General features: G+C 40.9%; 1 protein-coding gene across 3 annotated transcripts; it reads left to right on the forward strand.

Annotated features, from left to right (window-relative positions):
* The first annotated feature begins 1,964 nt into the window (after window positions 1–1,964).
* On the forward strand, window positions 1,965–11,861 carry hsf1 (heat shock transcription factor 1). 3 transcript variants are annotated; one of them, XM_085261743.1, is made up of 15 exons: window positions 1,965–2,348; window positions 5,736–5,844; window positions 6,740–6,876; window positions 7,155–7,279; window positions 7,352–7,427; window positions 7,596–7,657; window positions 8,040–8,112; window positions 8,290–8,408; window positions 8,489–8,670; window positions 8,746–8,899; window positions 9,539–9,610; window positions 10,091–10,196; window positions 10,285–10,338; window positions 10,444–10,489; window positions 10,575–11,861. In XM_085261743.1, exons 1-15 carry the CDS (start codon window positions 2,229–2,231, stop codon window positions 10,742–10,744), a joined length of 1,605 nt encoding a protein of 534 aa, XP_085117869.1. In that variant the 5' UTR covers window positions 1,965–2,228; the 3' UTR covers window positions 10,745–11,861. The 3 variants fall into 3 exon arrangements, with proteins under 3 accessions (XP_085117869.1, XP_085117870.1, XP_085117871.1); XM_085261744.1 differs by having other exon boundaries at window positions 8,749–8,899; XM_085261745.1 differs by lacking the exon at window positions 9,539–9,610 and having other exon boundaries at window positions 1,966–2,348.
* Window positions 11,862–14,655: the final 2,794 nt, after the last annotated feature.

The following is a 14,655-nucleotide window of genomic DNA, read 5'->3' on the forward strand; positions in this document are numbered from 1 at the left end:
GGATTACAGCAGTTTTTACTCTAATGAAAAATGGAATACTACTGAGTTTCCAACAACTAAAAAATAAATACAAATTGGAAAATAGAGATTTTTTTTTAGATATCTGCAAGTAAGGGACTATTGTGTAAAGCAAATAAAGACTGAATGGCTTGAAGAACCATTGGGTGTTATTGGACTAGTAAAAAATTGCTATGAACATAAACAATTCAAAGCAATTTCCACCTTCTATAGATCTTTAGAAGAAGATAGACAGGACACAACCTTTTACCTTAAAAAGAAATGGGAAGCTGAACTTGCCATAACTATAACAGAGAAGGAATGGGTTAGTATGTGTGAAATACAACACAGCACAACGAATTCGCCATTGTGGAGGGAATTTTGCTGGAAAAATTTGATGCGTTTTTTCATTACATCCAAAATAAAAAGTAAACAGATCTCAAGTCCACAGAAATGTTGGAGACTGTGTGGAGAAACAGAAGCAGATCATTCACATGTATCCTGGAAGTGCATAAGAATTAAAAAGTATTGGGAAGACCTTAAAATGACCATAGATAATAATCTGGGTTATGCACTCCTAAACACCTGTCAAGTGATGTACCTTGGAAACATAAAGGAACAGATACAAAAGGAGGACTTATATCTGGTAAAAATAATTCTAGCCGGAACTAAAAAAGCAATCACAAAGAAGTGGTTACACCCAGACCCTCCTACTCAACAAGATTGGATTAGGATTGTAGAGGGTATCTCAGAGATGGAAAAAAATCACATTCAATATTAGACTGATGGGATGTAAAGATAGACAATGGAGGAAGTGGAAAGCATTCCGAAGTGGCACCAAAAACACACCATAAAAAGAAATTTGATAGGTGGAAAAAGAAATGTAAACTCCAGACTGCATATATGTTAGTTTGTTTGTAATTTTCTTTACTGTATCGTTTTCAATGTTAACTAAAACTAATAAAAATTAAAAAATTATATCTTTATCTATATATATATATATATAATTATATATCTTTATCTATATATATATATAGATAAAGATATATATGTAGATAAAGATATATATGTAGATAAAGATATATATATATATATATATATATATATATATATATATATATATAGATAGATAGATAGATAGATAGATAGATACACACATACATATCCTGTTACCTCTGTTACACAGATCTATTTTCCCACTATAAAGAAGAAAAACAACCCTGGCATAAGAACTCTGTTTCAGAAAGACAGAACTTGTGTCCCAATGGCTGTTGCTTACTGGAATAATTTATACTAGGACCTGGAATGGAAGAAAATTTGGACCACACCATTGAAATTCCTGTTAACCAAGAAATTAAAGGAAATATCTTTTAAAATTATTCATAGTTTTTAACCCACCAGAACCTTTCTTGTACGATATAAAAAGACATTGATGCTAACTGTTATTTTTTTTTAACTGTTAGAAGAAAGATATTTCTCTCTTATTTTGATCCTACTTATGCGCTAATCTTTTCTGGCAAGATGTTTGTGCTTTTGTTGTTTCTTTTATCTTATCTTTGTTACGGAAAAATATTGTTTGGCTTTTTTGATTGCCCTGCAAATAGGTCAAACACATTTCATTTGATTAATTTACTAATCTTAATGGCTAAATTTCATATACATGAATCCAAAATTTCTAATGCAAAACCGTCTTTTCAATGCTTTATAAATGAAACCAGACAATATTTTAAAACTATACAACATTCTCATAATATAAAAGCAATAAAACTATAAATTTATGCTCCTTGTTTGGTATCTTGTGATTAGCCTGTGTCTAATTGTTATTACACGAAACCCCCTGACATTGTCTTTTGCTCATTTATATCTGTAATGTTTGAATTGCTAATGAAGTTAAAATAATAATAATAATAATAATCCGCATTACTGCACATCACATCACAGCGCGACAGAACTTTAGGGTTACGTATTGTGCTGACGCCATCAGACCGCGCTGGGCAGCTATCTGCGCAGTTGTGTTTTATCGGATTTGCGGAGTTGTCGCTGCTCTAAGTGAAATAAAGTTCAGGACGTCTGTTTGCAGCCCCGCGGGGAACTCTGAGTTCAGCAGCGGGACCAAACAGGCACGGTCCGAGTCAGATCAAGGACCCGAGTCGTAGTTCGTTGTTTTCTTTCTGACGCAGCTAGCAGTTAGCGTCGTTAGCTCAGGTGTGTGCTCGATTTTCGTCTCTCAGATGGAATATCCCGGAGGAGGGGGGGCGGTGCTGAGCAGCGGGAACGTCCCGGCCTTCCTGACCAAATTGTGGACCCTGGTGGAGGACCCGGACACCGACCCGCTCATCTGTTGGAGTCCGGTACGCACGTTAATAGCTAACAGCTAACGCAGACAAGTTTAACTTTAATTACACTGCAGAAACAGACACAACTTTATTTAAACTGGAATGCAGACAGGTTTGTTGACAAACTTTATTTACTGACTAAGGAAAAGAGGTCAGCTCAGTTAGCTTGGCTTCAGTGAGCTATTAAGGCTAACAGATCTCACGTCAGAGGTCAAATGATTTCAGACATCATCAGCTAGTCAGTAAATGATCAGTTGACGGTTGTTTTTCTGACTAACAGATCCCAGCAGCTGTTTTGGTGATTGGCATAAAGCCTGAATTCAAATAAGCTGATGTCACTGTAGTGTCATAGCCCACACAATGTACAGCTGCAGGTGTTAACTACCAGTTGCACTGAAATCAGTCACTTATCACCAAGAGGTCTCCATCTTTATTTTCCTGATTTTTAGGTGGTTTTTTTTTTTGTTTATTTGTTTTTTTTAATTGCATAACTATTAGGCTTCGCCCACAGCTGAAGGTCATGTAACACCAGATTAAAGATTCTCAAGTGTAATTTCCTAGTGTAGTTTAAAAAGGAAAATCAACCTTTAATCCATGGTTTTCATTACTGCCACACCCCCACCTAGATGGCAAAAACAATACTGCGGTCCTTTGCTCTCCAGCCTCCCTGTGAACGTCTCCTAGTTTAACTAGAAACCAAAGTGCCAGATAGTTGCTGTGCTATCAGATGCAGTAATCAACATTTATTTACAACTGCCAGAGAGGAGTTTTGATTATGGCACCAACATGTAAGCACACCTCCTAACTCTTACTGGCTACATCTGCTTTTCACAACAACCCTGGCTGTGCAGTGCAGGAATGATTTAACTGGCATTAGAAAAATACTCGGTCAACTTTACTGTTATGACTAGAGATGGACCGATCCGATATTACGTATCGGTATCGGTCCGATACTGACCTAAATTACTGGATCGGATATCGGAGAAAAATAAAAAATGTAATCCGATCCATTAAATATCACGAAAGCACCTCACAAAACTTGCAACACGCCGTAACTCACCTCAGAACGTCGGAGCAGTATGCATCACGTGATAGAGCAGCTGTGGCATGCGGGACCTGTCGGTGGTCTGGATAGCATGTGGAGCTTCGCTAGCAACCTGGCATTTCATCTCCAACAAAGTTATCCCCGAGAGAAGTAAAGCAAGTGTGTAAGTCCATCTCTGAATGTTTGTAAAGCATAACGAGCGACTGCCTCTCGCTCTCCGGCTGCTACTTCAATCGTGAAACTGCTTAATGATCAGCTGATCGGCTTTTCTGTCGCGAGTCTGTCTCTCGTTTGTTTTTGGTCCACTTTGCGCCAGAAAGAGCAAACCAGCGGCTGAACAACAGCAGCACGTTTAAGCTTGATAAGCTGTTGTTACAATTTATTTAATATTACTTTCTACTCGAGGATCTTTTTCTACGTAGCTGATGGCTGGTAACTGTGCAGGGGCGGATCTAGCAAAGTTTAGCCAGGGGGGCCGATAGGGCATTAACTGGGAAAAGGGGGCACAAAGACATACTTTTCTTTCTTATTCTCATTTAAAATGTCTAGCTTTTAATAAATAATTATCTGACACCCAAAGTTTTAATTTGATGTAAAATGAATAGAAGTCAATTACTGTATATAGTGACTATTAAGTCTAATATATATACCCTAGTAAGCTATAGTACATTTTCCTTTGGGAAGGTACCATCTGTGCAGTCTGCAATTTTGCTGAAGAAAGATGTTGAATCTATTTAATATTTCTTGAAAAATAATTGATTTCTGTGCATTTTTTTTCACACTGCATCAAATTAAGGTTGATTACGTTGATTAAGCATCATGAGGTGGCGCGTGAGGGGTGGTTCCCTATTTTTTATTTATTTATTTTTGTTGTTGCTGGGAGTTGGAACCCTATTAGTTAGGTTGCTTAATATTTACGCTAAGTACTCTTTAAAATACCAGAATAGGGAGGATGGTGTAGGTCTAAGTTTATTAGATTGATCAGTATTGCTGAACTATGAAATATTTTTTTTGTATACAGGTATAACAGAATAGCTTTAGTGTAGTTGTTGTTTTAAACTTGAGTATGAACTTGCAGACTTGCAAAATGCAGCAAGATATTTTAAAAAACAGTTTTGTTGATTAAAAAACACTATATCGGATTCATATCGGTATCGGCAGATATCCAAATTTATGATATCGGTATCGGTATCGGACATAAAAAAGTGGTATCGTGCCATCTCTAGTTATGACATGATATTATTGTGACAAGTTAATACTACCTGAACTTTTCTGGAACTACACTGTAAATATCCAAGTCAACAAAATGTAAGATTTACATTTGGTAGTTTGTGTTTAACCCTTTCACGCACAGTGCTCACTACAGTGGACACCTATTCAAAGGCTGTTTTCTTGTATTTGTGTCAGAGTTGATGGTATACTTGCACATAAACCACTACACTGGACACTGATGTGTCACCCCATACCCTGCCACCCATTCCAAATGTCCACCTAAGTGGACATGTAAAAAACTATTTGAAAAATACATGTTTAAGAAATGAAGTTGCAAGATATTTTTTTCATGCCTAAAGATCATTAAAAATACTTAAGAAAAAAAAATCCTGATTGAGGTTGTCATAATTAAGCTAGCTATGTAGCGCTTACTTTTGCTTTAACAACAAACATTTTCTTGTTCTTCACCTCCTTTACATAAAGCTTCCGCGGCAGGATATGGATCACAAGTCCCCAAAATTAATGGGTTCTCTTTATATCGTTGTTTTTCTTCCATGGATAGATGATCCAAATAAAGAGTTCACTTTCATCTGCAGTGTGTGTGTGTGTTCTGTTTAAATAAGAGTTCCAATCAGTAATCTATTCATCAGTGCCTGATGTGCAAAAAAACCAAAATGTTGAAATAATCAATAAACTGTGAGCTGGTCAGACACAGTCTGCAGGAGAGCAGACAGCTGAGATTAAAGTGTTAGCAGTGTGCTCTGACTTTCAGATCTATTCCTGGAGATTCCTGAGAGCGTAAGAGTGTATATAGTCTCTGTTTTTATCGGTTGATTATAAGGTAAATGGAGTGGTTCTTATACATTCCTTAATACTCAAGTACTCAAAGTGCTTTATACACCATGTCTCATTTACACACATTCATGCGACACTTTTTTCAACCTGCGCGCTTTCTGTCGAACAGTCACACACTAATGAACGCATCGAAGAGCACCCGGACCTCAGGGTTCAGTTTGTGGCCCAAGGAATGGAGCAGAGAGGAATTAAACCACTAACCTTCTGATTAACAGATGACCTGCTTTGCATCCTGAATCACAGCCACCACAATAATACAGATTCTTTTTCTTTTTCTCCTGTTGTATAAGAGTGGTACCAGTTTCCATGTGTTCGACCAGGGGCGGTTTTCCAAAGAAGTTCTCCCAAAGTTCTTCAAGCACAACAACATGGCCTCTTTTATCCGCCAACTCAACATGTGTGAGTAACCAGCAAGGAATCATCAGTGTGTTAGCCCCACCTCTGAATGGTAGCTTGTTCAGAGGTGGGGCTATCACCACTGGTTGTTTTTTTTTGTTTTTTTTCATTGATTTATTTTTTGGGAAAGAAGATTCACCCAATCAGGTGTGCTTTGTGAAGAAACATTGAGATATGAGTGAAATGTCTGGTGTTTAGCGGGTTTTCTTTGCTGCTGTAATTATCATAGCAGCAACAACCAGTCATCACAAGGCAAGGTAGCCTGCAGTTAACATAGCAGTTAATGAGCTAAGCCAGTGCTCCCCAACCTTTGTTGCGCCACAGACTAGTTTATGTCCGACAATATTTTCACGGACTGGTTTTAAAGGTGTTGTGGATAAATACAACAAATAAAACGAGTATCGGTACCCCCCAAAAAAGAACATTTATTCATAACACATGGGAAAAGACCCAGGGAAACAGAGTTAACGATAAAAACGGATAAAAACCACAAATTTCACACCTGAGCCTCAACTCTCGTGGTCCGGTACCAAACGACTCACAGACCGGTACTGGTCTGTGCGCTGGAGGTACCGGTTTGTGTATATCAACTGATCGTTCATCATGATGATCTTTGTGCATGAGCAACTTCTTTTTCTCCATGTCACTGAAGAAGTGCTAGTTGACTGGTATGCTGAAAAGCTGAACTTTTCTCAACACTCAGCAGAACCATCTTTATAAAAAGTAGGATAGAAGAAAAGGACAGGCCCACCTGTGCATGCTCCACCTCTAGCACTGTGCATGCAAAGGCATCTGGACTATGGAAGAGCCAGAAAGAGCAGCTGTGATATTAGCAAGTGTAGCATTGTATTGATGGTGTCCACATCCTTTATTGATGGTGTAATGGTACTTCTCTCAGATGGTTTCCGTAAGGTGGTGCACATTGAGCAGGGTGGTCTGGTGAAACCAGAGAGAGATGACACAGAGTTTCAGCACCCATTCTTCATCAGAGGACAAGAACATCTGCTGGAGAACATCAAACGCAAAGTCACCAACGTATGTAGTGCCTCACACACCAGAGAATACCTAAAAATGCAGACAGGTGATAGACTAAAGGCAGACTCTGCTGGACTTCCTCTGAAAGGTGATGATTCAGAGTGCTGTGTGACATCACAGGATACAGCTAATCAATCATAAATACTTTGTATAGCCCCCTTAATGTGGGGTCAGAGTGGCCTTTAATCTATCGCTGTGCATGTGGTACTACGAACTCAGAACCCAATCTGACCTGTCCTGTCCATCTCCTTGGTAACGGTATGCTGTGATTGGAACAGGTGTCATCAGTGCGTCAGGATGATGCGAAAATCTCAGCAGAGGAAGTGAATAAGATCCTGAACGATGTCCAGTTGATGAAGGGAAAACAAGAAACCATCGACTCCAGGATCGTCACAATGAAACAGTAAGTACCAAACCAGAATCGGGGCTAGAAACCACTCGGCAGTGTTGACTAAAGGCTGATTTTGTATTTCAGTGAGAACGAGGCTCTGTGGAGAGAGGTGGCCAGTCTGAGACAGAAACACACTCAGCAGCAGAAAGTTGTCAACAAGGTACCTGTTCTCACTGTCCACACCTTTCCAATTAGCAGAACTCTGTAAGAATACACCTGATGTGATCCCTCTAAAAATATGAAAACCTCAGGGGAGAGTGATGCCACATAGTTGTCAGACATTATCTTAACATTAATGAACTCTCTGCCTGTCTTTCTCTCTCTCCAGCTCATACAGTTCCTGGTGTCTCTCATTCAGTCCAACAGACTGCTAGGAGTCAAGAGGAAGATGCAAGTGTTTTTTTGATACCATAGATACTACAACAAATGCTACACTGTACACCACAAAATGTTACAATTGTGACTTAGACACTAGATAATTTCAAAGTGCAGATTGGATGCTGTGAGATTTTCTCTGCTAAGAACATTTTCAAGAAAATGTTCCCAGGTGATAAAATGAGGATCCAACTGCCCAAATTTCTGACTTTTGCTTTTATTTTGAAGTACCAGTTCCATTTCCCTCTCATACCTGACCTTAAATTCAGTTTCGTCTGTACATGTTTTGCCATCCATCCATCTTCATCCGCTTTATCCGAGGCCGGGTCGCAGGGGCAGCAGCCTAAGCTGCTACATGTTTTGCATTTTCGTTTATTCATTTTAACTCTCTCTGCAGTCCTCTGATGCTCAACGACTCTGGCAACACCCACTCAATGCCCAAATATAGCCGTCCCTTCTCATTGGAGCAGGTAACTTGTCTCTGATTTACATCTTTCACTCAGAGCTGCACAGTCAGCGGTGATTATCTTTCAGAGTGACATTAGCTGATTGTCTAGCTTTAGCTTTGAAAACTAGACTCTTCATATCTACCTGTGCAGATCTTTGTCCTCACTTGGTCACTTGTGCTTTTGTGTTTTTCATTTCAGGCTGCAGCCAATCTCTTCTCAGCTGACACCTCTGTGACTTCAGGACCCATCATTTCTGACATCACAGACATGGCCACATCTGGTTCAGATGAATTGGCTAGTGATTGGACGGACCAAGGGTGAGTACTGATCAGATTAGTCCTGCTTAGTCAGTAAGTGATTGATCCTTCAGAAGTCAGAGTGCATAACCTCCTTGCAGAGAGAGCCAATCAGTCGATATCAAAGAGGAGCCGTCCAGTCCAGAGGTGGAGGTGTGTCCTGTTCTGGAGGAAGTGGCTGCACCAGTGGACACGCCCTTCTCCCCCACCACCTTCATTAACTCCATCCTAGAGGAGAATGAGCCACCCACCCCAGTCACCTCCACGAGCAGTGCTCCCACTGGTAGACATTAAGTTTGTGGTTAGCAGTTTGATTCCTGTTCAGAGCATTTCTGGTAAATAAAAATCTTTCTCTCAGCAGCCAGTCCCATTGTGGTGATGAGCCCCGTCTCCACTGGCCCCCTGTCTTCTGCCTCATCCACCCAATCACTCACCTCTGTTACCACAGCAAACACAGCCCCCAGCACAACAGCACCTCAGAAGAAATGTCAAGCCATCGCCTGTATTGACAGGTAAGTGTGACTACACCAGTATGCAGTTGTGAAACATTCATAGAGACTTCTAATAGAGTTAGTACCACCTGCAATGAACAACTATGAGTGTTTACCAAGAGTTAGCCCAAGTATTTCCCCAACAGTGGCCCTGCTCTGACTAAAGCTGAAACTGTGTTCGAGGTTGCAAAGAGCTGCCCAACAAACCGTCTCAGTAGACTGTCTATTAAACTGTCCTCAGTCCACCCTTACGCTGGGGAAGGCGTCACCCTTTACTGACAGCTTCCCCAGCATCTCTCCAGAAACTGCCCCAACAAACACCTGCAGCTTCCCTGAACAGCTGCCCCACCCCCTGCATCCGTCACCTTGACATTCTGAGTGTCTTTCTGAAAAGTGTCTTTCAGACAGGATACTGAAAGTGTTCTGCTGAATGCAGATTGCAAGCTTGTGTCAGGAGTGTGCGAGTTAGACCTCAGTCTGAAGTTTGTGCTACAAGTTTAGGAACCTCCTCCTATTCAGCTCACTTGAATAGCAAGTGCAGCGCTGCCTTATCTGAAAGCCTCTTAACTAACCATGGTGTGGTTTCAGTTTGTCTTACATTTAAGGTGATGGTCCTGTTGCAGGACAAGTGTGTCATTAAAACCCCTGTGCTTCCTTCAGACCACGCCCCATTCCCTCTGCAGGTGGACTCCCACCTGATGTTTGGCGGTTCCTCTCAGCACAACCTGACAAGTGAATCACTAACTCTACAAACAATTATTGATTTGTAAATATTTGTAAAGTTTTGAAGTCTTCTGGTGACATTCTGCATTTTCTTCTTGTCAAATGTGTGAGGTCCAGATCAGCTTCTTTAGCTGATCAGATGTCAGAGGTCGTGAGATAGTTAATTGATTATATTTGGTCAATATTAAGTGCAGAAGTAAGCAATCCGGTCAACAGGTCAAAAAAGGTTTCTTAGGTGGCTCACAGCAGGAAATGTTTCAGGCATGTTCTGACTACAGGAAATACTGTGTGTGGCCACAGTGAGGGGTGGAGCCTTTGCATAAGATTATTAACAGCAGAGAACTGGCAGGTTCAAACTGAGCTCACCTGTATGGAACAGTTGAGATGCAGATCATGTATTTATTTGGATCTCTGCAGACATAAAGGAAAATGTAGAATAACGGCAGACATGTGACCTAACATCAGACCTGTCTCACCTGTGTGCCTCAGGTCTGAGCTTTTGGATCATGTGGATACTATCGACAGCGGCTTAGAGAACCTGCAGAACATACTCAACACACAGACGTTCTCCTTGGATACAGTTCCATTTATTGAGGTTAGTCTGACTTCTTGTTACCACCTCACATTATTATCACTTGTGTTTGTGTGTCACTAACTGTGTGTGCGTGTGTGTGGGTGCTTAGTTTTTCAGTTCATCTGGCTCGCCTGCAGACTTTGACCTCGACAGTTTGGACAACGTGAGTTGCAAATTTCACATTCTTTGGTCTGCTGTTTCAAAAATAAGAGCGTACTGTTGCCGATGATGTCAGACCTGTCTCACTGATGTTACCGTTTCCCACTAGCTGCTGTCTGATGAAGCTCCTAAGGGAAGTGAAGAAAGCGGAACGGGTGAGTCATGCCTTCAGTAAGTTGCTGCTCCATCCACCTGTCTGTTGTCATGTTATGACACTGTGCTGCTCTCTGATTGGTGCAGGAAAGCAGCTGGTTCAGTATACACCTGTCCAAACGTCTGAATCTGACAGCGGGGCTGACCTGCCAGCGCTGCTGGAGTTGGAAACTGAGCCATTTCTCAGCTCTGACCCCCACACCGAGGACCCAGGCATCACCTTGTTGAACCATGGCAATCTGGACTCTAACCTCTGACCTCTCGAGTAACCATAGCAATGTGACACCTGAGCACTGACTCAGTTGCAGCAATAGATGAGAACAGTCGATAGGTCAAAGGTTGTGTTTTTATTACACAGATGTTATTGATATTAATCTGTCTTCTTCTTCTACTCTTGTTCTTTTCTTCTTTGTTGAAGCTTAAATGGAAGCCTTTGTTGCTGTTGAATGCATGTTGAAGTCAGATTTTATGGTCGTCTTTATTTTCTTGTGTAAAATAGATTGAAAAGAATCAGAATATTTTTGGAGTTTTATCAACAAGTGCTGTGCGACCTGACTGACTGCCCACCCATATGAAAGAGCCATGTGGATCAGTGTTATTTCTCATTAGTTTGTTTCCATCAGTTTATATTACTATTATATTCAGTTAGTTCCCGAAACATGAGTTCACATCACTGCTCACTGCTGTGTCCCCATGTTTCAGAAATAATGCAGAGACATGTCTGAGATGGTATGAGCGCCTTTTTTGACTTGTATATTAGAGATGCTTTGGATCAGATTTGAGATTCTTGTCTGCAGAAGCTTCATGGATGGAACTCTGAAGGTAACCAAATGATGGTCCGTGCTGCCAATTGTGTTTGTGTTTGCAAGGCCAGTTTAAGGAAACTTTGTTTGAATTTGTCGGGGTTGCACGTTGTTATGTCATCAGACACAGGGTTAACATTCCTCACAGCTTCACTTGGTTAAAGTTTAAACAAAGGCCGAGATCTTAACCACATCTCAGGCTCAGTGCTGTGATACAGGGCTCATCTGTGATGTCGTCATTCTTACTGAGCAGCTTTTCTGTATGCTAAGTCACCTGTGGCTCACCTGAACCAGTCGTCTCTTTGATGGCTAAGAAACACCTGAAGTCCTGAGGATATTTTATTGGTCACATGGTCAGAGCTGAACAAACAGAAAGCTCCCTTCAGTATTAACACATCTGTTAATATAGTACAATTATATTTAAGGCAAGTGGTAAATCCACCCGAGTCCTCCAGGCTAACATGATGGCGCTCCAAGTGTAGAGAGGACAAAGACGGGGTCAAAGGGCAGATGAAATGTTGATGTATTCTGAGTGTAAAATTTTGATTCAATAAAATGTTTTTAAACAGCAGCATGTGAATGAATGACTGGTTGATTTAAATCAAACTGTGAGGATGTCATAAGGTTGGTAATACTGCGTTGTCTCTACAAAGTGAAATGAATGTGTGAGTAAGCTAAATCACCACGTTAACTGATGCTGAACAGATCACCTGGTCAGGAGCAGGTAAAGTTCGGTCATTAGCAACAGGGATGAGACCGACTACAGAAGTGAGGTGAGACGCCTGGCCACGTGGTGTGCTGACAACAATCTCTCTCTGAATGTGGAGAAGACGAAGGAGATTGTTGTGGACTTCAGGAGAATGCACACCCAACATGCTCCTCTGACCATTGACGGAGCGTCTGTGGAGAGAGTGAGCAGCACCAAGTTCTTGGGTGTGCACATCACAGAGGATCTCTCCTGGACGTACAACACCACAGCACTGGCCAAGAAATCACAGCAGCGTCTCTTCTTTCTCCGCAAACTAAGAAGAGCAGGAGCACCAGCCCCCATCATGTACACTTTCTACAGAGGCACCATCGAGAGCATCCTGTCGAGCTGCATCACTGTGTGGTTTGGAGTCTGCAATGCGTCCTGTCATAGAACCCTCCAACGCATAGTGAGAGCTGCAGAGAGGATCATTGGTGTCTCTCTCCCCTCCCTCCAGGACATTTACAGCACCCGTCTCACTAAAAAAGCCCTTTGCATAGCGGCTGATCCCACACACCCAATGCAAAGCTTCTTCAAGCTGCTGCCGTCGGGGAGGAGACTGCGGAGTCTCCAGGCCAGGACCAGCAGGCTGAAGGACAGCTTCATCCATCAGGCTGTCAGGAAGCTTAACTCCCTCCCGATTCTGCCCCCTCTCCCCTCTCTCCTCCACGGTCTCACTGAACTCTGTCACACACACACAAACACACACACTCTCTGACTCACTCACTGGCCTGCACCAGTTACCAGTCACTTTGTGGAGCATTGGACTGCCATTACCTCATAAGACTTTGTTGTTACACTTTCTCTTACCGTACACTACTAAATCTCCATTTGCACTATTTGCCTATTTGCACTACTCTGCCTGGTTTACACTCAATGTCACTTACCCATTATATTGTATATTGTATAGCTTTCTTGTTATATGTAAAATTGTATTTATTTAAATTTTTACTTTTTAATTATTTTACTTGCATTTTTTAAATCACTTTTATATTTAAATATATTTAAATGTTCATTTGCTATTTATCTAGGGATTGAAGAGTAACGCAATTTCTATTCTCCGTATGTCCTGTACATGTGGCAGAATCGACAAATAAAGTTGACTTTGACTTAAAAAAAAAAAAAAAAAAAAAAAAAAAAGTTCAGAGTTTCAGTTTAACATCAACTATGTTTATTTCCAGCATGTTTTCAGCCTGATAGATTATCTGTTAGGAAACCATGTTTTATAGTAAGCGCTACTTTTCTAACAACAGTCAGTGAAGCTCAGCTGTAAAGTTAGCTCAGACCTTTTACCCCCTGCAGCTACTAGAATAGAACACACAAGAAATATCTTTTCAGTCAGTCAAAATTAATTTGATTTCCATGTTTGCTATATCTGGCTGTGGAACAGGAAGCTTAAATGTATCAGTCCAGATCCAGTTTAAAGCATAGCTTTTGTCTTTCACATTTGCACATTCTTTGACATACACAGCAGCACTGTGAGAAAATGATGTAAATAAATTTGGTGAACATTTACTTCATCAAGAGGGAGGAAGGTACTCACAGATGGACTGTATTGTATGCAGAGACTGCAATCTAAAAGGTGGTGTTAGAGGAGAATGTAGTTAGACATATGATGGTAATGTGTAGGATGCCCACTTTGAGCAGTTTGGATACAGAGAGGTGAGGTAAGATTGGGCACGTGCAGAGGAGGAAGAATGGATACACTGGACAAAGGAGGATGAAGATGGAGCTGCTAGGCACAAGGAGAATAGAAAGACCTCAGAGGAGGTTCATGGATGTAGAGAGGGAGGACTGTTGTGACAGAGGAGAATGCTGGGATAGGAGGACATGGAGGCAGATAATCCGCTGTTAAGACCCCTGGAGCAACTGAAATAAGTGCAGACATGGTTTAAAAATAATATTCTGGTAAAAGTTAAAGAAGTGATTCAATGTCTTTACTCAAGTAAAAGTAAAAAAGAAGTTCTGCAACGCTAACTGAACCTTGTGCTATAATAATACAATAAAATCATATTAGTTAGATGGAAATGCAAACATAATTTCAGTCTAAATTCTAATAAAAACAATTCTAATAAATGTACTCAGGTTGAATCAATTATGTAAGTAAGTATGTACAATTTTATTTATATAGCATGTTTCTAGATAAAAGATCACAAAGTGCTTCACAAGGTATAAAACAAAAACAGTCAAAAGTTAACAGAGGTCAGTAATTTGCACCAGAGGTACACTTCAACTGTGAGAGACAGAATGTGAAAAAAAAATCCATGAATCCACATGGTAGGATTTGTAAAGAATTTATTCGTAAATCAGGGTGGAAAATAAGTATTTGGTCACCTCAAACAAGGAAAATCTCTGGCTCTCACAGACCTGTAACGTCTTCTGTAAGAAGCTTTTCTGTCCCCCACTCGTTACCTGTATGAATGGCACCTGTTTGAACTCATCATCTGTATAAAAGACACCTGTCCACAGCCTCAAACAGTCAGACTCCAAACTCCGCCATGGCCAAGACCAAAGAGCTTTCGAAGGACACCAGGAAAAGTATTGTAGACCTGCACCAGACTGGGAAGAGTGAATCTACAATAGGCAAGCAGCTTGGTGTGAAAAAATCAACTGTGGG

This window comes from Mchenga conophoros, linkage group LG22 (assembly GCF_057382185.1).
Source record: "Mchenga conophoros isolate Kocher_MC1m ecotype Shallow Benthic linkage group LG22, M_conophoros_male_GT1.1, whole genome shotgun sequence".
In the NCBI taxonomy this organism is placed as follows: Eukaryota; Metazoa; Chordata; class Actinopteri; order Cichliformes; family Cichlidae; genus Mchenga; species Mchenga conophoros.